This window comes from Pelodiscus sinensis, chromosome 17 (assembly GCF_052426305.1).
Source record: "Pelodiscus sinensis isolate ZL-2025 chromosome 17, ASM5242630v1, whole genome shotgun sequence".
Lineage (NCBI taxonomy): Eukaryota > Metazoa > Chordata > Testudines > Trionychidae > Pelodiscus > Pelodiscus sinensis.
In genome coordinates this window covers 1,297,149-1,319,818 of record NC_143068.1, presented here as the reverse complement: position 1 = coordinate 1,319,818, position 22,670 = coordinate 1,297,149, and the positions used below count along the sequence as shown (strand labels likewise).

General features: G+C 45.7%; 2 protein-coding genes across 5 annotated transcripts in view; one reads left to right on the top strand and one right to left on the bottom strand.

Annotated features, from left to right (window-relative positions):
- Positions 1–12,193: 12,193 nt before the first annotated feature.
- PXMP4 (peroxisomal membrane protein 4) lies at positions 12,194–17,637 on the bottom strand. 2 transcript variants are annotated; one of them, XM_006123323.4, is made up of 4 exons: positions 17,451–17,637; positions 15,515–15,577; positions 14,448–14,646; positions 12,194–13,783 (listed from the first exon to the last, which is right to left on the bottom strand). In XM_006123323.4, exons 1-4 carry the CDS (start codon positions 17,561–17,563, stop codon positions 13,520–13,522), a joined length of 639 nt encoding a protein of 212 aa, XP_006123385.4. In that variant the 5' UTR covers positions 17,564–17,637; the 3' UTR covers positions 12,194–13,519. The 2 variants fall into 2 exon arrangements, with proteins under 2 accessions (XP_006123385.4, XP_006123386.1); XM_006123324.4 differs by lacking the exon at positions 17,451–17,637 and adding an exon at positions 16,805–17,441.
- A 3,899-nt stretch (positions 17,638–21,536) lies between these two features.
- The window catches only part of ZNF341 (zinc finger protein 341), a 36,515-nt gene continuing 35,381 nt past the window's right edge, over positions 21,537–22,670 (top strand). For all 3 annotated transcript variants that reach the window (XR_012896581.2, XM_075901512.2, XM_075901514.2), the window contains exon 1: positions 21,537–21,647. Coding sequence is in view for 2 of the 3 variants with exons in the window: in XM_075901512.2 (XP_075757627.2) it covers positions 21,617–21,647 (31 nt within the window). In the remaining variant the exon portion in view is untranslated. The remainder of the gene's footprint in view (positions 21,648–22,670) is intronic.

Sequence of the window (22,670 nt, the reverse complement as noted above, 5' to 3'; positions counted from 1 at the left end):
ACTCTGGGCAGAATTCGAAGATAATGTGGGCTCTGACAGTGTTCAACTGCAGAGCCTGGCTCTTCAGCTCAAGCTGTGCATCGCATGCTTTTACTGCTGGCAGTCCTTGGCTTCATGCATGGTATTGGTCCTGAAAGAGCCCCGCATATGATCGCTACGCTGCACTCGGCAATCTTTCCCAAGGATTAAGTGGGAAGAAAATCAGAGAGATGTTGACTTTTCTGGGCTTGTGCCTCATGAAATATGTACTACGTAGCAGGTGACACGCCTGAGTTGATTAGGCAGAGCAGGAGAAAGATAACAGCAAACTTCTTTAATATCTGTCCAAATGCACTAGGCTCTGGTAAAACACCCACAAAACATGGCTTAGATAGTAGCATTCCCTCCATGGGCATCCCAATGTGTAGGAAGCTGATAAGCCGTACTACAGAGTCAGCGAGAAGGCTAAATTTAAAAAGAAATTAACTGGAAAGCGTATTTATGAATTGTGCCTTTCCTGGAGTTGTATTAAGTTGCACAGATAAACAGGCGTGTTCATGAAAGAATCCCAAAGCGTTTTAGAAAGTGCAGGCCAGACTCACTTTACTCACTATCGGAACACAGTTGCTTCTGGTTCGGAACATGGCAGACAGCCACCTTATGATGCACAGCCACACTACACAAGAATTTAGGAGGAAAATGAAAAAAAATAGTCTGTCACTGAGACTGCAAAGGAGATTTTAAGCAGGCAAAATGTAATAACCAGGACGGGACTATGACTAAGATAGAGGAGTGGCCATGGAAGCATTACGGGCATCCGTGGTCAGAAGCCCTTTCTTCTCCCTCATCTGAAAAAGGGACCCACCCACCACCAGCACAATGATCTTCTAACACTGAAAAACAACACCGTCTGGAAGCATCTTGAAGACTAATAAAACATGTAGATGGTATCATGAGCTTTCGTGGACGCAACCTGCTTCTTCAGAGGCTCATGATACCATCTATATGTTTTGTTGTTTAAGTTTTTCCTGTTACAGACTAACTCGGCTCCCCCTCTGAAACCTCTTACACTAGTCAGGGGTACAGGTTCTTGGCTAACTCAGGAAGAGGAGAACAAAGGAAGCTGCAAAACCAGCTCACCTAGAAGACATGGCTCTTAATGACAGGCGGAGCAAGATTGTTCTGGAAACCTTAGCTGTGCCCTGAAACGGGCTCTTGGCAGAGTTCACTGCTGGAATCCGAGTGCATTACAGAACCCAGACGCACCAAGAGAGGGCAGTGCCCCAGGTAGTACAGTGACATTTTCCATGTAAAGATCACTCAGGACCAGAAGATGGGGTTGAAATGGCAGAGGTAAAGCAGATTTCCTCACTGCTGGACTCACAGGCTTGGAAGGGCTGTGCTGTCACACACCGTGAATAGCCAACTGCACCTGCCGCCTGATGGCAAACAAGGAAACGCTTTGATGCACACACAGGAAAAGCCAGTTGGGTGAAAACAAAACCAGCCTTGCCACTCTGAGCTGAGCCGTGCCTCATCTATGCAGAGAAGGGAGCTGTGTTTGAAACCTGGCTCCTAACAAGTCCACTGCCCAGAGCGGATTCCAATCTGGGCTAGGAAGTGGGGGTTTCTAACTTAGCTAGAGGTCAGGACAGACAGCCTGCTAAGCTGTGTCACAACGTGCTTCCGGAGCCATATTTTAATGCTGCAGACAGAGCAACTTGCCATTTCCTGACTCACCGACAACCAAGAAGGATCTAGCCCTTAGCTCCTGCCTGAGGCCTTAGGCCTCTTTAACGCCGCCGATCTTCTCCATGGCAGGGATGTGGGAGGCAAGAGATGAGTTAACTCCTGATTGCTGTGTCTACAGTGGAGCTGCCATGCAGTTCCATTGTACTTGCCTAACAAGCTTTATGCTTTAGGACTCTGTGCTCAACACTTTGGGAGGTGCCAGGGCATAATGCACCAGAAAGACAGCCGTGTGGTCTACTCGTGACCTGAACACGGAGCTAGGCCCAGGGATTCTCACATTCTTAATCCCGCCAGTGACTTACTCTGAGGCCTTTGACAAGTCGCTTAACCTCCCTTTGTCTCAATTTCTGCAGCAACAAAGGGGGCATAGCAACACTTCCTAAACCTCCAGGGGAGGGGAGGCAGTTGAATTGCAGTTTGCAGTGTGACATGTAAATGCAACAGGACAAATTCTCTGCAGAGCTCAGCACAAGATTTGGCTACCACAAAGAGCAATCAACAGTTAGACCAGATGTATGCACATTAATGAATGGTGCTTTTTCACAGAGGAAAAACTAGGGCAAAGTGGAATGGCAAGTGTGTGCCTCCTTCCCCGCAGGTGGCTCTCACTTCCTTACTGTGATCTGAATGTGCAGTTTTGGGGCACAGCTGATGCACCAGCTGTTGCTGCTAGTGCCACAAAGGATGTCATTTTCCCAGCCAGGCAGCTCCAGCAGCAGGAGACTCAGAAATGCCAAGTGGAATTAAAAAGTTTATTTTCAAATTCATGTGGCAACTTATTCAGGGTGAGCAGAGCCATGTAGCCTCGAGGACAAGACAGAGCAGCAGACCCACGGAAACAGGAGCAGTGTCTTGTTAACAACGCACTGCCTTATAGTGCACAAGGAAGCCTTAATTATGTGTGACAGATTACTGGGCAGGTTATTTCAGATTTTTATGAATGATAAACATTGCAAAGAAAAGCCACATTAACAAGTGAAGCCCAAAGATGCTTCAGCAGCAAACACAGGCATGAAACCAGGGAAGGAGGAAGGAATAATTGAACATACCCGTTCTCAATCTTTAAGGTCATAGACAGAAGATTACCCTGCTGTTTTCCATGGAAATTAATCCTATTCCTGCACCTCCTTTTTGCCTGTATCAAGGAGATGAACCTCCCTCCTCACTCTTTCTAGGCCATGGAGAGAAGATGAGCCTGGTGCTCCTTGATTCTGCAATGTTCATAACATTTGTAGCTTACTAGAGTAAAATAGACCAATTATCTCTCATCGGTTGGGGCCCCAGCAGATCACGTGTAGAACCAGGAAGGAATCTTACCCCTGCCTTTCCCCCACAATTGGCTTTATGACCTATCTATTGTAGTTTTGTTTTGTTTGATTGGTTGTTTTCCTTCCCTCTGGAGCATCAGGCATTGGCTGCTACTGGAGACAGACACTGGGCTAGCCATCTGATCTGAAGCGACACCCAAGCACCCTTGTGTTCCTAGATACTTAGCTGGAGGGATGCAGATTTACACACACCAAAGTGCCCTGCTCCTTGACTCAATCTGTGGTACTATCCTGGCCCTCATCACCACAGCACAGCATTCCTTTCCTCAGCCCCTGTGAGCTAGGGCATGGCTCTTATCCCCATTCTACAGTGGGGCCCATATCCCCAAAGGAACTTAGGTGGCATTGGAGCAGAGACTGAGAATGACTTTGTAGTGGGAATGTAAAATCCCATTTAATTGGTTAATGGGTTAAACATATTGGCTAACCAGTTAACTGATTCAAGGTGGTAGGCAGGGGGAGGCTCCAGCTGGGCCAGAGCAGCTCCTGCCTGCAGCCTCCCTGCTGCAAGCAGGGGTGCCTGGGCCTGCTGCAGATAGAGGCTGCTCTGGAGGCCAAAGCAGCTCCTGCCTGAGGGTTGCCTGGGTTGGGCTGTGAAGCACCACGGTAACAGTAGCAAGCCAGCCAGGGTCTTACCCCTTCGAGGTGCTGATCACCCACACCTCTTTGACTTCATGCCTGCCGAGATCAGCATCTAAAGCAATACCAATTCCAATCACTGAACACAAGAATTTAACAGATGGACAATGACATTTTATTAACTAGAAGATTTACCCGGCATTGCTTGGGTCCTTAACTCAATTTTTCAATTTATTTTCCAAAACCCAAAAGTGTCCATGCTTCATTTAAATTACTGCTCTGAGCTGGGGAGGAGGGGTTCAGTGTACAGGCTGCCCCAGGGAAAAGAGGACAGCCCCAGCCCTAACTGCACCAGCTTGGGGCCAGGTGAGAAGCACCTCTCCATGGCTGCTGCAACTCCAGCGGTCACAGCTGGGAGAGGGGTGCATGTCTCCCAGTTGGGGCAGGTCCAGATTAGGGAATAGTATACTACCTGATAAGCCATTGGCTAGCTGAGTCACTGCTCAACTAGTTGCTCCCACCACCCCCTTGCTGTCTCTGTATCAGAGGCACCAAGTAAGGGGAGCAGGAGTTGGTGCTGAGGGGAGCTGGCTTACAAGCTGGGTCCCCCCAGCACCGTCTCCACAGGGAGGCAGGGACACAGTGGAGGAAATAGCGCGAACGGGGACTGAAGTAGGTTCCCAACTGCTGCGCCTCTCCCTTTGAAATGTACAAAAGCCTGCAACTGGAAAAGGTGTTTTATGGCTCCCGGTCCACTAACTGCCATTCTCTCTTTACCATAATGGCCTTGCTTTACAAGCAAGCAAGACTCTCATACACTGCTTAGAGGGCCTAACTAAAATACATCATATGCAATTATGTGCTTCATACGGTCTATAGGACAGCCAGGGTTTCAGTATGTCAGTCCCCCATACAATAATTGTAAATTAAAATAGACAGCTAGAATTAAAAGCATAGAAACAATTTTCTTATAGTGTCTGTTAGAGCCCCTCCCCCTTGTGCCCATGTTATAAGTCATCCATACAAATGTAGAAAATTGACAACAAAAGTCTCTGAAGCCACAGAACACTGATTTTAATTATAAAACCCACATAATCATGTGTATTAAATTCACAGAAAGTGCTGCTCTTTTGCTGGCTGTACTTCAAAATCAATATTAGAAATAGCATAGACTCCACTGAGATCAAGGCCAGCCTGATCCAGGAAGAGCTTTTCAAAGGGCAAATAGCAAACAGTTGAATGATTGATATTAAGGATCACATTTGTACCGAGTCAGTACAAATGCATCTGGAGTACAGGCATTTCTTCTCCTGGGAGGGAATTTCCACAAAGGGAGCTGACAGTAAGTGGTCTTAACTCCAGAGACAATGAGCCAAACCCTCAGGACTGAGGGGGCTGCTTGGCTTTCACGCGCTACCCATGTAAGCGTCCCACCAAGGTTGCTTACTTGGCCTGAAAGGATCACTCGAATGTCAGGTGATTCTTGGGCAGGGCAGAGTTGAAAGAGGGCATGGCTGCAGAAAAGAGAACACATGGCTGCTGATTCTGGGTTTGTGTTTTGGTCTCTTATGGACGTTGCAATATGGCTGAAGTCTGAGGATCTGCTCTAACATGGAGGTAGAAAGTCATGCTGCGCTATCATCAGGCCTCTTTGCACACCGCCCTGTGTTCTTTGGCCATTCCGGAAGATCTGGCCCAGTACATATACATTTAGTATTTGGACAGACATTTAACTGGTGGGGGTTTATCAACATGCTATGCACACAGCCTGTTACAACAACTGCAATGTTCGTAAGCACCTCTCAGATTCTCTCCTGAATCTAAAGTGGAAAGATTTAAAGTGACAACTGGCAAGCATAGATTTGCCCTGCTGCCCTACGTACTGTACAGTCCAAGGACCAGATAAGTTGTCAGTGCCATAACGTTACTCAGATATCCTGAACCCATTTAGATTTCTCCCGTACTCACATATTTATATAACCCCTGAAGACATCCCTCTGCAATCCTAAGGCCATGCCTACACTATGGGGCTATATTGGCATAACCTCAGTGCTGTAATTATTCTGGCATAACCTTGCAGTGTAGACACAGCCTACACCGAAGTGGTTTTTCCGTCACTACAGAACCATTAGCTCTCTGTGCAAGAAGTGGCTAGGTCGATGGAAGCATTCTTCACAGAAAGCCTGGCCTGTGAAGTACACACTGAAAAAATCCTCTGCACACTGAAACCTCAGAGATAAAGCTGTGTGGCAGCAGGAGAGTCCTGGCAAACCAAGACCTCATCCCACAGTGCTGAGCCTTCCCTGACATTGCAGTGAGTGACACGAGGGGATACTTAGCCCCTCACAGAGTTCTGCCACTGGTTAGAAGCAACAATCCAACTTCGGGCTGAGATAAACATGAATTGTTTTCGTGTCTGTTTTGATTTAGAGATTGGTGCTGGAAAAATGGCGTGCCCCTCTTGGGTGGACGAGATGGCTGTTCTACAGATGGCTTCACAACTCTCTCTTTTTTTGCTATTTGGTTTTAATGCTAATGAAAAGAACACAAAGAGAATTGTCCAGACAATACATTGGGGGAGAGAGTGGAATACATACATTACATTCACAAGTCTGCCGATGGACAGACACATTACTTCTAGTTCACTTCCCTATTACACACTAGTATTGTTCTGCCTCATCAGTGGCATAAGGGCTTCACTACAGCCAGATAGATGGGCATAAGAGTGACGTGTGCTGGTACCAATGAAGAATTGTTCCAATTATTTCCCTGGGAAAGGGAGTGGCTTGCAGACTAATGTTCTATCGACACACAGCAGGAAAACAACCATCTTTAAAAAACACAGCTAATGGCCACCAATCTGTAGAACTTGTTACTTGTGGTGAGATTCTAGTTTGGTTTCTGATGGCAGCAGCTGGCTCTGTGAACCAGCGTCTGACCTAGATATGCTTCACTATCAAAGCGAGGTCAGTGATTCATGAGGAGAAGGAATGATGCTAGAATTCTGACAAGAGTTTAGTTCCACAGTCATGAAAAAGATGGAGATAATGCCTAAGCAAAAAACAACCAGGTGAACAACAGCAAGAAGCAATTCCCTGAAAGGTGTTTTGTAGCTAACTACAGAGCTTTAAGACCAGATACAATTATCACCAACAGAAATTTAGTTCATATTTTTTAGGGGAAATAAGCATGGCTTTTCACTGAGAACATAAAAACAGCCATACTGGGTCAGATCAAAGGTCCATCTAGCCCAGTATCCTGTCTGCCAACAGTGTCCAATGCCAGATGCCCCAGAGGGAGTGAACAGAACAGGGAATTATCAAGTAATCCCTCTCCCATCGCCCATTCCCAGCCTCTGACAAAGACTAAGGACATCATTCCTACCCATCTTGGCTAATAGCCATTGATAGACCTAACCTCCATGAATCTATCTAGCTCTTTCTTGAACCTCGTTAAAAGTCCTGGTTTTCACAACCTCTTCTGGCAAGGAGTTCCACAGGCTGACCATGCACTGTGTGAAGAAAAACTTCCTTTTGTTTGTTTTAAACCTGCTACCTATTAATTTCATTTGGTGTCTCCTATATCTTAGGTTATGGAGCAAGTAAACAACTTTTCCTTAAGTCACTTTTTCTACATTGGTCATGACTTCACAGACCTCTATTACATCCCCCCTTAGTCTCCTCTTATCTAAGATGAAAAGTCCAAGTCTTTTTAATCTCTCTTCCTATGGGACCTGTTCCAAACTTCTAATCATTTTGTTGCCCTTTTCTGAACCTTTTCCAATGCCAATATATCTTTTTTGAGAAGAGTTGACCACATCTGTATGCAGTATTCAAGATGTGGACATACCATGCTTTTATATGTTCTGTTTTATTTTCTATCCCTTTTTTCACGATTCCTAACATTGTTGCTTTTTTGACTGCCGCTGTATATTGAGTGGATGTTTTCAGAGAACTATCTGCAATGACTCCAAGATCTCTCAAGTAGTTATAGCTAAAATTAGTCCCACTCATATTGTATGTATAATTGGGTTTATTTTTTCCAGTGTGCATTACTTTACATTTATCAACATTCCATTCCATTCGCCACTTAGTTGCCCAATCACTTAGTTTTGTGACATCTTTTTGAAGCTCTTCACAGCCTCTTGTTCGTAACTACCTGGAGCAGTTTAGTATCATCTGCAAATTTTGCCAACTCACTGTTTACTCCTTGCTCCAGATCATTTATAAACAGGATTGGTCCCAGGGCAGACCCTTGGGGAACACCATTAGCTACCTCTCTCCATTCTGAAAACTTACTATTTATTCCTACCCTTTGTTTCCTGTCTTTTAACGAGTTATCAATCCACAGGAGGACCTTCCCTCTTATGCTACAACTTACTTTACTTCAGAGCCTTTTGTGAGGGACTTTAGCAAAGGCTTCCTGGAAATCTTTTTCTCTCTCACTGCTCCTTTTACTTGGTTGTTAAGCCATGGTGGTACTTTTTTGTTTCTCTTACTGTGCTTTTTTAATTTGGGATATACATTTAAGTTGGGCCTCTATTGTGGTGTCTCAAAAAGTTTCCATGCAGCTTGCAGGGATTTTACTCTTGTCGTTGTACCTTTTAATTTCTGTTTAACTTACCTCTTTGTTTTTGTGTAGTTCCCCTTTCTGAAGTTAAATGCCACATAGTTGGGCTGCTGAGGTGTTTTTCCCACCACAGGGATGTTACATTTTATTACATTATGGTCACTATTTCCAAGCAGTATAGTTATATTTACCTCTTGAACCAGATCCTGCGCTCCACTTCGGACTAAAGCAAGAATAGCCTCTCCCCGTGTGGGTTCCAGAACCAGCTGCTCATTTAAGGTATTAAGAAATTTTAACTCTGCATCCCATCTTGAGGTGACATGTACCCTATCAATATGAGGATAGTTGAAATCCTCTGCTATTATTGAGTTTTTTATTTTAATAGCCTCTCTAATCTCCCTTAGCATTTCATAGTCACTATCACTATCCTGCTCAGGTAGTCAATAATATATCCCTACTGTGATATTTTTATTATTAGAGTATGGAATTACTACCCATAGAGAGTCTATGGAGCATTTTGGCTCATTTAAGATTATGTCATTTGATTCTACATTTTTTCATGTATAATGCCACTCCCCCACCAGCATGACCTGTTCTGTCCTTCCGATATATTTTGTACCCTGGTATGACTGTCCCCCATTGATTGTCCTCCTTCCACCAAGTTTCTGTGATGCCTATTGTATAAATATCCTTCTTTAATACAAGGCACTCTAGTTCACCCATCTTATTACTTAGACTTCTAGCGTTTGTGTATAAGCAGTTTAATAATTTGTCACTATTTATCTGTCTGCCATATCTTGAAGTGTTAGACTCTTTTTCATGTGATTGTTTTCCATCTGATCTTACCCACACTTTATCATATTCCATTCTCTCCTCCTTACTTGAACATAGAAAATCTCTATTAATAGACCCTCCCCTAAGAGATGGCTCTGTCTGATCTATGTGCTCCTCCATACCTGTTGGCTTTCCCTCAGTCCTTAATTTAAAAACTGCTCTATGACCTTTTTAATGTTAAGTGCCAGTGTCTGGTTCCATTGTGGTTTAGGTGGAGCCCATCCATTCTGCATAGGCTCCCCCTATCCCAAAAGTTTCCCCAGTTCCTAATAAGTTTCTGTACTGTCGTCTCATCCATGCACTGAATCTCTGAAGTTCTCCTGGCCTACCTGGCCCTGCACATAGAATCATAGAATCATAGAATAATAGGACTGGAAGGGACCTCAAGAGGTCATCGAGTCCAGCCCCCCGCCCTCAAGGCAGGACCAAGCTCCACCTACACCATCCCTGAAGCATTTCAGAGAACACTACCACAGAGGTCCTGGATTTCAATCTCTTTCCTAGCAGCCTAAATTTGGCATCCAGAACCTCTTTCCTACCCTTCCCTATGTCATTGGTACCTACATTACCACAACCACCAGCTCCTCCCCAGCACTACACATAAGGCTATCTAGATGCCTTGAGAGATCCACAACCTTCGCACCAGGCACGCAAGTCACCATATGGTTCTCCCGGTAATCACAAACCCAACTATCTGTTTCTAATGATCGAATCTCCCATTACTAACACCTGCCTTTTCCTAATGACTGGAGTTCCCTCCCCCAGAGAGGAATGCTCAGTGCAAGAAGATACCACAACATCATCTGGAAGGAGGATCCCATCTATGGGATCATTTCCCTCTGCTCCAGTTGACTGTTGTCCTTCCCTGAGCCTTTCACCCTCCTTAACAGCACAGAGGCTGTCTGACTTGAGGTGGGACAGTTTTACAGTGTCCTGGAAAGCCTCGTCTACATACCTCTTGGCCTCCCTTAGCTCCTCCAATTCAGCCACCCTGGCCTCCAAAGCCTGTACCGTACATGGTCTCTGAGGGCCAGGAGCTCCTTGCATTGATTGCACACATACGCCACCTGTCCATAGGGCAGGTAATCATACATGCTATATTGGGTATAGTAAACAGGGTAGCCCTTACTCTGCTGCTGGGCTTCTGCCTGCATTCTCTCCTACAGATAATTAGATTACGGATAGGGTTTTTATTTAAATCAGGTAGTTTTGGTTTTAGTTTAGTTTAAAAATTTTAAAGAATACCAAGTGTAAGATGCTACTGTCTTACACAATCAAGAAGTTACAACTTCTATCAACACATAGTTCGTGCAGTTGGCTGTCTTTGTATTTTGTTATACAAGTGAATGTAATTAATGAGGCAACTAATATTAGTTTATAAACCTGACTTTTTTCAGAAGATTTTTGTCAATTTTATCATAGCTGTCAGGTAATAGATTTGAAAGTGGTCTTCTGAAATCTTGTCAAAGACACTATCCCACAAGAAATTAGCAAACTCTGCAATCTTTTTTTCTACACTAAGTTGAACATTATCAAAAGGCACTTTTAAAATTACACTTCAAGTACAGCATTCTGCTGACAAAACATGAGCAATGCAAAGACGTCACCCATGTAGATTACAATAGCGATTCTAAAGAAGCAAAAAAAGTGTCTGTAATATGAGAAATGAAAATAAACCCTGAAACTTCAAATGATATATTTTATACAAAAATGAATCAAAATTAGTCTTTTTGCAAATTATAAATGCATAAATCATTTGAAACACTGATGACCACTGGTTCAACTCAAGTTTTCAGCATTTGTTATAATAGTTTGAACAATTAAAGGAGTGTTTTCAATTAGGTCTAGTGTGACATATTAACCTTTTGGCCAAGATCAATACCAGCTTTAATTTACATTGATGAATCTTCCTTACAGGGCTCAGGAGGGAAAGGTAACACCATGGATTTGCACAAGATGGGCTCAAACTCTTTAATCTCTCACTTGTAAAATCTTATTACAGGAGATTTGATCAGCTGTCTCCACTGTATGGAAGTCATAGTCCAAGGTTCATAACAAAAAGTCAGTCTCTAAGCAAATGGAATCAGTCAAATTGGGCTAAAGTCCTGAAGGGTAGCTAGGTTACATTGTAAGTCACTGCATAATTAAACTAGAGAAGTGGATCAGTTGATGTCATGTGGACAGAGAAAAATAAAACAACAAAGAAGATAATAAAAGGGATTAAAGCGACAAGGAAAACAGACCAGGCATACAGCCTGAATGATCAAGTTTCACTACCAACTAACTCAGTCTGAAGATATCTAGCATATGTCCCATTTCACTGGTACCCTAAAGATGTGACGGATGGAATTTGGGGGCACACTTGTAGGCAAATGACTGCAAAGCATCATGGTGAACAAATGTATCAGGGAGATAAGGAAACATGGCCTGGATGGAGAAGCAGAGAGGATGCACTGACAGTTGGACTCAGACAAGGTACTTGAAGGTACAAGAGCAGCTCAGGAAGAAAAGTGAGTGCACCAAGGAAGAAATAGGGATCATTTACAGCACATGAATCATTAGCAATAGTGCCTTATGTATTACAGAAATGGTGTTCTCACCTTCCAGAGATAGAGGAGAAATGGTAAGCACAGGCAGCTTAATCAATCATCTCTAAAATGCCCACACAAACCATTTGGAATATTTTTCTGCAGCAGTAATTCTTTGGACATAACCAAAACAACTATGGTGTCACATTTTAAGAGTAACAGCTTACAAAAGCTTTATAGATGCTTAAACCAATCAATAGATTATGACTCTATAATCAGCATGTCTAGATTTATAGTCCTATTTACTCTGATTAAACCGAAGGTGTCTTTCTTATCTACCTAATGAAAACTTTGCTACAGCCCCAGTAACATACATTGCTATGTGATAAAATGGCTACTCTAATAATGTTAAATGTAATTACACTATACCATTAAAAAAGGAAGAACCAACTATATTTTAATCCAACATCTCAACTGTACCAGGAGTAAAACCGTGCTTGCTACAATTGTGTTTAAATATTAGTGTAGCTAGATTGTTTTATTTGCAGTGCAGACAAAGGCTGGGGCTGAGAAAATGCATAAAGAACACACTACATCTTTTCCCTGAATAAGAAACCTCATTAGAATAGTTAATCATTTCTTTTATTTATAAAGCTCCCATCATCATCGTATTTGAGTGCAGGTCACAAGCTTCATCATATTTTGTATAAACATGTATGTGTTTAACATTAAAAATAAACTAATGTCCTTTCAAAAAAGTTTAGACATTTTAACTTGCTAGTAATTAAATAGGGAGAATACTCAGTGAAATATCCTGCATTTGGAATGACAAGACTGAGCATAAATGGTTATTCAGAACACCAGGTACCATTCTTATCCCAAAGAAGCCCAATGATTTTAAATTCAAATATACTGTTATCTTCAGGGGGGAAAACTATACAGAAAACTCACTGAAAAAAATGCATTAATTTTAGTCTAGATTTCCAATACTTCATGGAGATCAAGACCTTCTTCTGAAATGACTTTGATTTCACAGCAGAATATAAATACATTTATCAGATCACAAACACTCAAGACATAGAGGGGTATGGTTAGAAATAACCTTTCTTTCTAAAGCTAACAGTGATCTTGAGAGGTCACGAGCATTCTATTAGTTCCCTTCACCATATTTTGTTTCTACATCATATAAACTATATTCACACTTGATTTTTGAGCCGTCAGTGATTAAAATCAGCGCATTTAGTTTCTTAAAAAATAAATAACTCTTAGGGTGCACCTATACTGTGCACGTATTTTGGAATAAGCTGTTCCAGAAGAAATACTCCAAAATATTTTAATTTGAAATAGCACATCTACACTACAGGGAAGCCTCAAAATTAGTCCAAGGCAGGACGTACTACCTCGATTTATAGCCCACGAGGAACTGGGGAGTAATTGCTTTGAATAGCCCTGGGGAGCATCCACACTACTGCTATTCCAAAATAGCCATTTCAGAATAAATGTTATTCCTCGTGGAATAACAATTTCAAAAGAAGCCATTCATCATTTAAAAATTATTTGGAAATAACAGAATTGCTGTGTAGACATTTGCACTGTTATTCTGAAATAACAGAAGTTATTTCGAAATAACTGTGCTGTGTAGATGCACCCTCACAGTGTAGGGAAAATAAGGTCTCTTGCAGAAAAAGCTTTTTTTAATCCAAATTAATCTGAGAACCTTGCACTCTCGTTGTGGCACTGGGACAGGTTTCTGTGGAGTGTATGTATGGCCAATAGAGAGCCAAGAAAAGATCGCTACATTTTGGCAAAATACAAGAGGGGAATCTTGTCTGACAGGTGCTAATAATAAAAACATGTAAATCAAGGACAGTAGAGAATTCTTCTCCCCCACCCCCACCCCTTGTTGCGGGAATGTGTGCCATTATTCAAATATTGCTGGGGATTAGCAAATTACTTTTGAGCACTGCTTTTATTATAAATGAGGAAGTCAGAAATGTCATGCCATACATTACTGTCGTCGTACAGGTAAGTCATGGAAGATTGCAGAGAGGGTTGGAGAGTGTGCCGATGATATTCAAAGAGCCACAGAACAATCCCCCAAGTCACAGCAGCAAAGATTGGGAAAGGGTCCTGCTTGGGTTCTGGGATATAACCCTTCTCCACTGCCAGTCGTGACAAGCCAAACAGAATACGAGACAGCAGGTACATGTTTATCTACATAAAGAGAAAACCCAAGGAATTACAGTCCAGTAACATGGCTAGCAAACCTGACCTAATCAAGCAGTTTAGAAGTTAAAGACACAGAAAAGATTAATATTGGACCATAATTCACTACCTAATTAAATTGCCTTCAACACTGAAGTACGTTTGTATCCTCCCAACATGATTATTTTCCTGGTTTGCTTATTGGCACTCTAGTTCTGCTGAGCAATAGATTTCATCCGGTGCAACATGCTACCACTTGGAAAATCAGTTGTGTTGGCAGCTGTAGCAGGTTTAAATCAAACTAAGTGAGTCCAAAGAGTTTTGCAGCAGTTGTGTGGTTTCACACCACAACTTCAGTAACTCCAGTGCAAGTTTGTGTGTGGAAAAGGCCTGTGTGACTTCCCCATGGCTAACCAGTGAGTCAGTGGCAGAACTGGGAATACAAGGTAGGTCATCTGGCTCCCAGTGCTGTGTGCACTACCCTCTGATGCAAACAGTTCTCCTTTAGGCTTTGACAGTAAATGAGCTAACTATGAAAAGCACAGCTTACAGTATCAGTCTTTTTTAGTTTGTTTAAATCCTAGTCAAACCAGCAGCTACACAACATGTAGTTGTTGATTGTCTTTTTATGGCAAGGTCAGAAAGATAAAACTCCACAAACATGTTTGTTTACCTGGCTGTTGATATGATTATTTTCACCAAACACTAACCAGCCCCCAACACAGGCTGCCAGGAAGGAGTGCAACTGAAAGTTCTTTCCCTGTAGTCGAGACTGCAGTGCCATCAGCCCCTTGTAAGTGAACACAAAATACGCCAGGTTTCGGGAATGAGTATATGTGGCCTGAGCAATCGCTTTCAGTTTCTCTCTTAAACTGAGCAAAGGAACAAACAAGCATTAGTAAAGCAATAACACTGTCATAACACTGCTCATTCTGCTGGTATGTTGCATCCCCTTCTCCCTCCTGACGCATGCCTGGTCTACCTAGGCTAAGTTTTTTGGGTCAGGAACAATCTACAAATCTATGTACAGCACTTGGTACAATGAGGCCTATTGTTTGTTAGGTCATAGGCACTACTGTAATACAAATACAGGTCTGTCACTCTTGGGACGGGTTTTGCTGGGCCAGGGGAGGTCCCTTGCTACCAACTCTCCAGTCCACTACCCCACACAGGATGCTGCCAGCCCTTCTGCGACTACGCTCCTGGCCCTGGGCTCTCTGGTCCAGGAACATCCAGCAGGACCAGTGAGCTAAACAAAAACAAATATGTGAGGATGGCTCATTTCACTGCTAGGTCACTGATCAGAATCCAGTCTAAGTCTCCTTTTACCCTGATTTACCATCATTCCAGAAATGGACAGTCAACCATTGGAGCAGCTGCACCAGTACAACCATCCATTGGCTTTCCTCATCTATACAATTTGCACAGGTGGAGTTTAACACTGCTTGAAACAAGATAAGCCCAGCAGGGGAAAATGGTAGTTCTCCTTGCATAACCAAGGCCTAGCTGGATCAGCTTCCTGAGCCTCAAACAGGCTGCATTCTGCTTGTCCTTTGTATTTTTAAAAAGTTACATTGCTGTGGGATTTTCCCATTTAGTTATGACAACATAACTAAATGTTCATGTCATTTGACCTGAACATGCCTGGTGTTTGCAAAAGGTTCACTTTTAAAAAATAGCTGGCTGAAGCATGCACTCTTCATTACAGAGAAGGCCAGAAAGGAAGAGTAATGTGTGTACCTTCCACTCTTGAAGAGAAAGGTCATCACCAGAGCATGGGGAGCCCGGATCTTTGCTCCATAGCTGCAAAAGAAAATGATGATATGCATACATACAATGTTTGCATGTATTTTTTTTAAATTACTGTAATCAACTATTGATCTTTTAATCCTTATATTATAGTGGAATAAACCACAAGTCATTGGCTAATCAGTTGAAGTCCATTTCAACACATCACCTGATAATTCGATCAAAGAACCAGGGTGGTGTGATTTGTAAAGTGTTGCACTCTAACATCTAGCTCATTAACATAAACCAAGTGCCTTTTAGAGTGCACCAGCAGAATCACACAAGGCCTTCAGAACACAACACATTAGTGCACTTCACAGTGCCTTTGGGTGTGTTTTACTGGCACTGTTCAGACAAGACAAAAGTAGGGATGTAATAGTGTAGTCAATTAACCGATAAGCAAAAGCTTCTAGGTTAATGCTATAGACTACATGCATTTCCTTCCTCCCATCCTTACTAGTAAATTTTTTAGCAGGCTGGCCAGCAGCCTGGCTCAATTCTGGCTCCTGCAGAGTATAGAACCTACCCTGCTGTGGCTCTGCATTTAAAGTGCATTAGGAGCCAGGCGGGCAGGCAGCCCAGCTCAGTTCCAGCTCACGCCAGGTTCAGGAGCTCAGATCACCCTTAGATGGGGTTGCTGCCACCTCATGCTGCTGCCGCTTTTTCAGAGGCAGCAGCACAGGGCAACAGGCAGCTGGTCCACAAGGGGAGCTGTTTTTTAAACTGGCTCCCTTCATGGACCAGCTCCTGCCAGGCACCCTACACAGCTGCCTCTGATACAGTGGCTGCTGACCCCGCCTCTGGGGACTATAGAACAGTCAACTAACCGATACAAATTCATGAGGTTACTTGATTATTCAATTAATTGATTTTTAACATCCCTAGACCTAAATATGTTTTCTTCCTCAAATAAAGATAAAAGGCCTAGTTCTGCTCCCACTCAAGTCAATGGCAACAGGTCTGACCCCCCTCCCCTTTAGAAATAAAGCCTTCTTCTTTAGCATTTTTTAAACAACTATACAATGTATGGTTTTTAGTTACAACTCAATTGAATGCATCTAGAGCGTCTCTGAAAGGTATCAACTAAGACACAGACTGTAAATTATTTTGTATGGGGCTAAGAGAATTGCCCTACTTATCTGTAAAGCACTTAGCCCACAGTAAGCACTACACTGACAATACATGCTGGTACTTTGAATCAAAGGGCTGGTTTATGGGTATGTTAAAAAAGTAGCAACTCACACAGCAAGTTTGGAAATATCAGAGAGTCTAATTTGCTTTAGGCACTTTCTGTCAAGCAAAGACAACTGGACTGTCAGCTGCATCCCTTTCCCAATCAGTCCAGGAGGTCACTTTTTTTTTAAAAATTGCCATCAGATCCAGAGCAACTTGTCACTTCACAGTGTCACAACACACCATGCAGGAGACAGTGGCATCAAATTGCAACATAAGCAGGCCAAGGTCCGAAGTCACTATCCACATGGGATGAGACAACAGATAGCAGAATACAACTCTTAAAATAGCCTGAAAAAAGTGGGGTAAGTATCGTAACCTGGGAGCAACAGTGCTTGAAGCGGACCCCACAGAGACAGCTGGATTTACAATATTTCCTCTGGATCTGCGATCCACCCCTTGCTGGAGCAAGCTTTAACGAGCCCCCTAAAACAAGCGACAGGCTGCTCCCAGGGGGGCTTTCACTCCGCAGCCTGCTGGGGAGAGGGGCAGCACAAGGAACGTCATGGGCCGGGCCCGAAGGAAAGCCCCTCCCCCGCCTGGCCCGGGGGTGGGGACAGGGCGGCTCGAAGAGGGGGGCTGGGGGGACCCCCGGCACAGCGCGGGCCCGGAGAAGGCGAGGAGCCCCCGCGGGCGGCCCGGCAGCCCGGCTTACACCGCTCCGTTGCGGAAGCCCTTGAGCACGGCCAGCGCGGCGCGGTATCTGCGCTGCTGCAGCAGGGAGTTGACGGCGCGGAGCACGGCCCGGAGCACGGCCTGGGCCCCCATGGCCGCCCGCCCGCCCGGGGTCCGGTGGCACCGCTGCAAACAGTCCGGGCGGACAGCGAAGGCCAGGCCAAGGTTCCGCAGCTGCACAGAGCACATCGCACGCCCATAGGCTGCCTTACCCATCCATCAAAACTCGCGACTAATGGGAGATTGCGCCCTGCCCCTTCAAGGCACGTTCTCAAGAGTGGTCTGCCTATTGGGAAAGGTCACAGGGCTTCGGCACCGCCCGCCAGATTTGCGGCTATTGGCCAGAGCAGAAGCGACCTCTTCCAATGGGGGCTGCTGCGAGGGGGCGCTCTTTGGCTGCCCGGGGGCTGATGCTCAGAGTTCAGTCCCTACAGCGCGGCACAGCTGCTGCGGGGCCTCGCCAAGTGTCACTTGCTCGGGACCGGCACGAAACCCTGTGCTGGGCATGAATGGAATAACCTGCCCAAGGAAAGTCTCTTCCTAACCTCTGCCGTTTAGTGATGGCTTTGTGGTGGGATGTAACTTTATCTTCCTTCTAACAGAAAACTATGCTCTCTAATCTCTTCAGTATAACTCTCATTGCATGTCTAGTCCTTTTAAAAAAAATCTATGAACTAATGTTTTCAGTGGCAAGGAATCCCACAGGTTAGTTGTGTATTGTGTTTAAAAGGTTTTTTTTATCTTTTTTTACTCCTTTTTTTTCTAGGCTTGGCAGAATTTGAGCATTTTTATAATTTTGAGAGATAGCAACGTTTATTTTAAAGCATATTTCAGGTTAATTTTGTAACTGCATAAGTATTGGTTTTGATTTTTTAAAATCTATTTACATTTCAAAGTTGTAGGAAACTATGGAGAAGGCAGACAATGACAGTAAATGCTGATATTCAAAAAGTTAAACGTTTTATATAAACTGTTCAATTGTCAACATCATGGGGCAAAATATATACATATTCTTAAGTCAGCTGTGCTAATATTGATATTAAAACATGTTCCATGCACATTAAGGTGGGACTCTAAGTTCTCAAGCAGCATTTTTATTATTTTTCCTAACTAAATTATCAATAGGAATATTTTTTTAATCTGTGTGTACGTACAGTGAAATAATATTTACCATAGTTACCAATAAAACTCTAATCCTAAAAACCTAGTTTTATTGAATAACTCTTTATCCTGTAGGTAAAAGTGTAATTGAAATGCTTTATTTACCTTCATTACGCCCTTTGTTATTGTGTATATCTTTTGTCATGTATCATCCTCTCACTCATATCATCTCTAAACAGTCATTACAGTTTGTCTTCATATGGAAGCTTTTCCATACATCCAATAATATGAGAAATGGACACAAATTAGATATTAGAAATGGAAACACACATAAACCTGTAGGGGAACATTTTATGATTAGGCCCCATTACATCACAGATGTTACCACTTTTAATCAGTGCTACATGCATGATATTACCCTACCCTTAGCTATGTTATAACATATTTTGGTCTTGCTTGTGTTGATACAATCAAACAAGTTATTATCATAGAATCATAGAACTGGAAGAGACCTCAGAAGGTCATCAAGTCCAGCCCCCCCTGCTCTAGGCAGGACCAATTCCAACTAAATCAACTCGGCCAGTTATAACTCTGCCTTTAGTCTGATCTCCCATTATGACAGGTGCTGATAGTCCTCTGTGAACTGTTGTGATCGACTTAGTCTCCATCACTAAGTAGAATCAGAAAAGTCCACACCTCTTTCCTAACTCTCTTCTAACTGCCTTGTGTACACATGCAATTAGAGGACAAAAAGTTACAGAGTCTTGCATGAGGAAGCCCTCAGCAGAATAGCAAGTGGCCAGTTGCATGGTGCATAAACATGCAGATAGGCACCTAATGGAATTTTCAAAGTTACCTAGGGGTCTAACTCCCGTTAATTTTTGCGAGTTAGAGCTCTAGGTAAATTTGATAAATTTAATTAGATGCGTACCTACATTTTTAGGCACCTAACCATATTTATGATTAATGCCCTGTAGTTCCCCTTATATCACTAGAGGGCACAATAGTTCTTATTTCAAACATTGATACCCGGGCTAGTATGCAGCCATAGAAGCTAAGTCTTAATCTACCACTGAGAACTTTTGACACATGTCCAGTCTCATTCCTACCACTGAGTCATTACCAATAGATTTGTTAAATGTCAATTAACTTTAGAGAAGTGGTTGAGATAGTCTAGAGATATCACAGTGACCCCAATTAAATACCTGAGTTATTAGATACAATTACTAATCATTTAGGGTGGGATCTTGAGAATGGGGCTACAGTGTGCATGCACAGGGGCTGAAACATCTGCATTGAGGGTTTTTTACTGCACAAATGTAGACAGAACACACATTTAGGCACCTACAGGATTAGAGAGCAATGAGTGGGAGTTCTGTGGATTGCAGTTGTGCCTAACAACAGGACTCAGGCATTTAAGCACATTTGTGGCTCCCACCCTTACCTTATTTATATCCCAATTTCCTCAAATATAGCCTATGCACAAGATCTGTTATGTTTAACCATATGGAACCCTTTGAAGTCTCTTACTCCATTTAAAAGATCATTCAGGAAAAAGGGTTAGCTTTAAAAATACATTTTGGTGCTTAAAGATGCATATAGGCACCTAATGGCATTTTTGATTTTGAGAGTTAGAGCTCTAGCTGCTTTTGAAAAATCCCAGTGCATTTTTAGGCACCTAAATATCTTTAACATTCTGACCCAAAGAAAAGACTGATGAAATGCTAACTTTCTTAAAGGACCAAGTTTCTAATTAATTATAACTCTAATTCGCAGAGTCATATGTACATTCAAAGCAAATTCATGCTTAAAAAGTGCTGCGAGTTTGTGGAGAGATGCTTCATTTTTCCACACACAAAAAGGACTCTAAATCTCTTATTCTTCTTTGTTGTATCTGTGGAGTTGTAACTTGTGCTTCCGTAGTAAGACCAGCACACAAGCTAAAAAGAATAAACCAATTTCAAGGAGGCAAGTTAGGATTTAGGGCTGTGCTGCTGGCATGGAATAGTTAATCAAGGAATGTTAAATTAGAGGAAGCACCAACTTTGGCAGATGAGGAAATGTCCCCACATGTATTTGCATCCTTGTATGTATCTGGTACCAATTCATACGGAGGTGTCATTCTCAACTGTTTTCAACATGAACCACTTAGTTTTTATTCTTCCAATCAGCTTTTAAAAAGTTGCAATTCTGGAGCTTTTGTGTTCTCTAGGTGGATGTTCTGTATTATAACCCCAATACTAATACAAACTTTGGCGCTCACTCCAGCTCAGAGATCTGCATTCTGATGCTATAGTCACATCTAGGGCAATTTGTGAACTTCTGTTCAATAAACATCCCTAGAGTTCTGTGACTGTGACCATTCCCAGATGAAACACCACTGCCCTGCCCTGCTCAGCTATACTGTTGGCAATTCCGTCCCTGCACGCCATATGTACCCACATACAGATATGCTACCGCCCCCATAAGGACTTCTCTATAAGACACCCCATCCCCCATAGGACCTTTAAACCACATCTGGACAGCCCAGCTGGACCCCCCCCCCCTGCAGGGACTTTACCCCCCATAGGAACAGCCCATCCCCCACAGGGGCTTTACCCCCCCATAGGGACAGCCCATCCCCCACAGGGGCTTTACCCCCCCATAGGGACAGCCCATCCCCCCCACGGGCTCTACCCCCCACAGGGACAACCCATCCCCCCCCCCCACAGGGACAGCCCCCTCCCCACGGGCTCTACCCCCACGGGCTCTACAGCCCATCCCCCCCACGGGCTCTACCCCCCACAGGGACAGCCCATCCCCCCCACGGGCTCTACCCCCCACGGGGACAGCCCATCCCCCCCACGGGCTCTACCCCCCACGGGGACAGCCCATCCCCCCCACGGGCTCTACCCCCCACGGGGACAGCCCATCCCCCCCACGGGCTCTACCCCCACTCCCCGCCCAGCCAGCCCACCCGCGCGCAGCTCCCCCTGGCGGCCGGCGGCGCCTCCCTTCCCACAATGCCCATGCAGGGGGCTCGGGCCCGGCCGCCGCGGCTCCAAGATGGCGCAGGCGATATTCGAGGCGCTGGAAGGTAGCGGGCGGCGGGGCCGGGCGGGCGCGAGCCGACACCTCCCGGGGGCGCCGCAGCGCCAGGCAGGCCCGCGGCTCTTCCGCGCGGGGCGTCTCCCCTCCCTCCACTGCACAGGGGCTCGGCGGCCGCGGGCCGCCCCAGGCAGCCCGGCCGGGGGAGGGTTCCTGGAACAGCCGCGCACGGAGGCAGGGCCACCCTCCCCCCGCAGCCGCCCGGAGCAACCCCTCCCCCCCGCGTCGCCAGGGGAACCCGCTCGAGACACCCGGCCCGCCCAGGGCGATCCGCTCGGCCCGGCCGGAGCCCCCCCCCCCCGGCCCGGCCGGAGCGCCCCCCCCCCCCAGACCCGGCCCGGCCGGAGCCCCCCCCCCCCCAGACCCGGCCCGCCCGGAGCCCCCCCCCCAGACCCGGCCCGAGCCCCCCCCCCTCAGACCCGGCCCGGCCGGAGCCCCCCCCCCTCAGACCCGGCCCGGCCGGAGCCCCCCCCCCCTCAGACCCGGCCCGGCCGGAGCCCCCCCCCCCTCAGACCCGGCCCGGCCGGAGCCCCCCCCCCTCAGACCCGGCCCGGCCGGAGCCCCCCCCCCCGACCCGGCCCGGCCCCCCCCCCCCCTCAGACCCGGCCCGGCCGGAGCCCCCCCCCCAGACCCGGCCCGGCCCGGAGCCCCCCCCCCTCAGACCCGGCCGGAGCCCCCCCCCCCTCAGACCCGGCCCGGCCGGAGCCCCCCCCCTCAGACCCGGCCGGAGCCCCCCCCCCTCAGACCCGGCCGGAGCGCCCCCCCCTCAGACCCGGCCCGGCCGGACCGCGCCCCCCCCTCAGACCCGGCCGGAGCCCCCCCCCCCCCAGACCCGGCCCGCCCGGAGCCCCCCCCCCAGACCCGGCCCGGCCGGAGCCCCCCCCCCTCAGACCCGGCCGGAGCCCCCCCCCCCCCTCAGACCCGGCCCGGCCGGAGCCCCCCCCCCCCCAGACCCGGCCCGCCCGGAGCCCCCCCCCCCAGACCCGGCCGGAGCGCCCCCCCCCTCAGACCC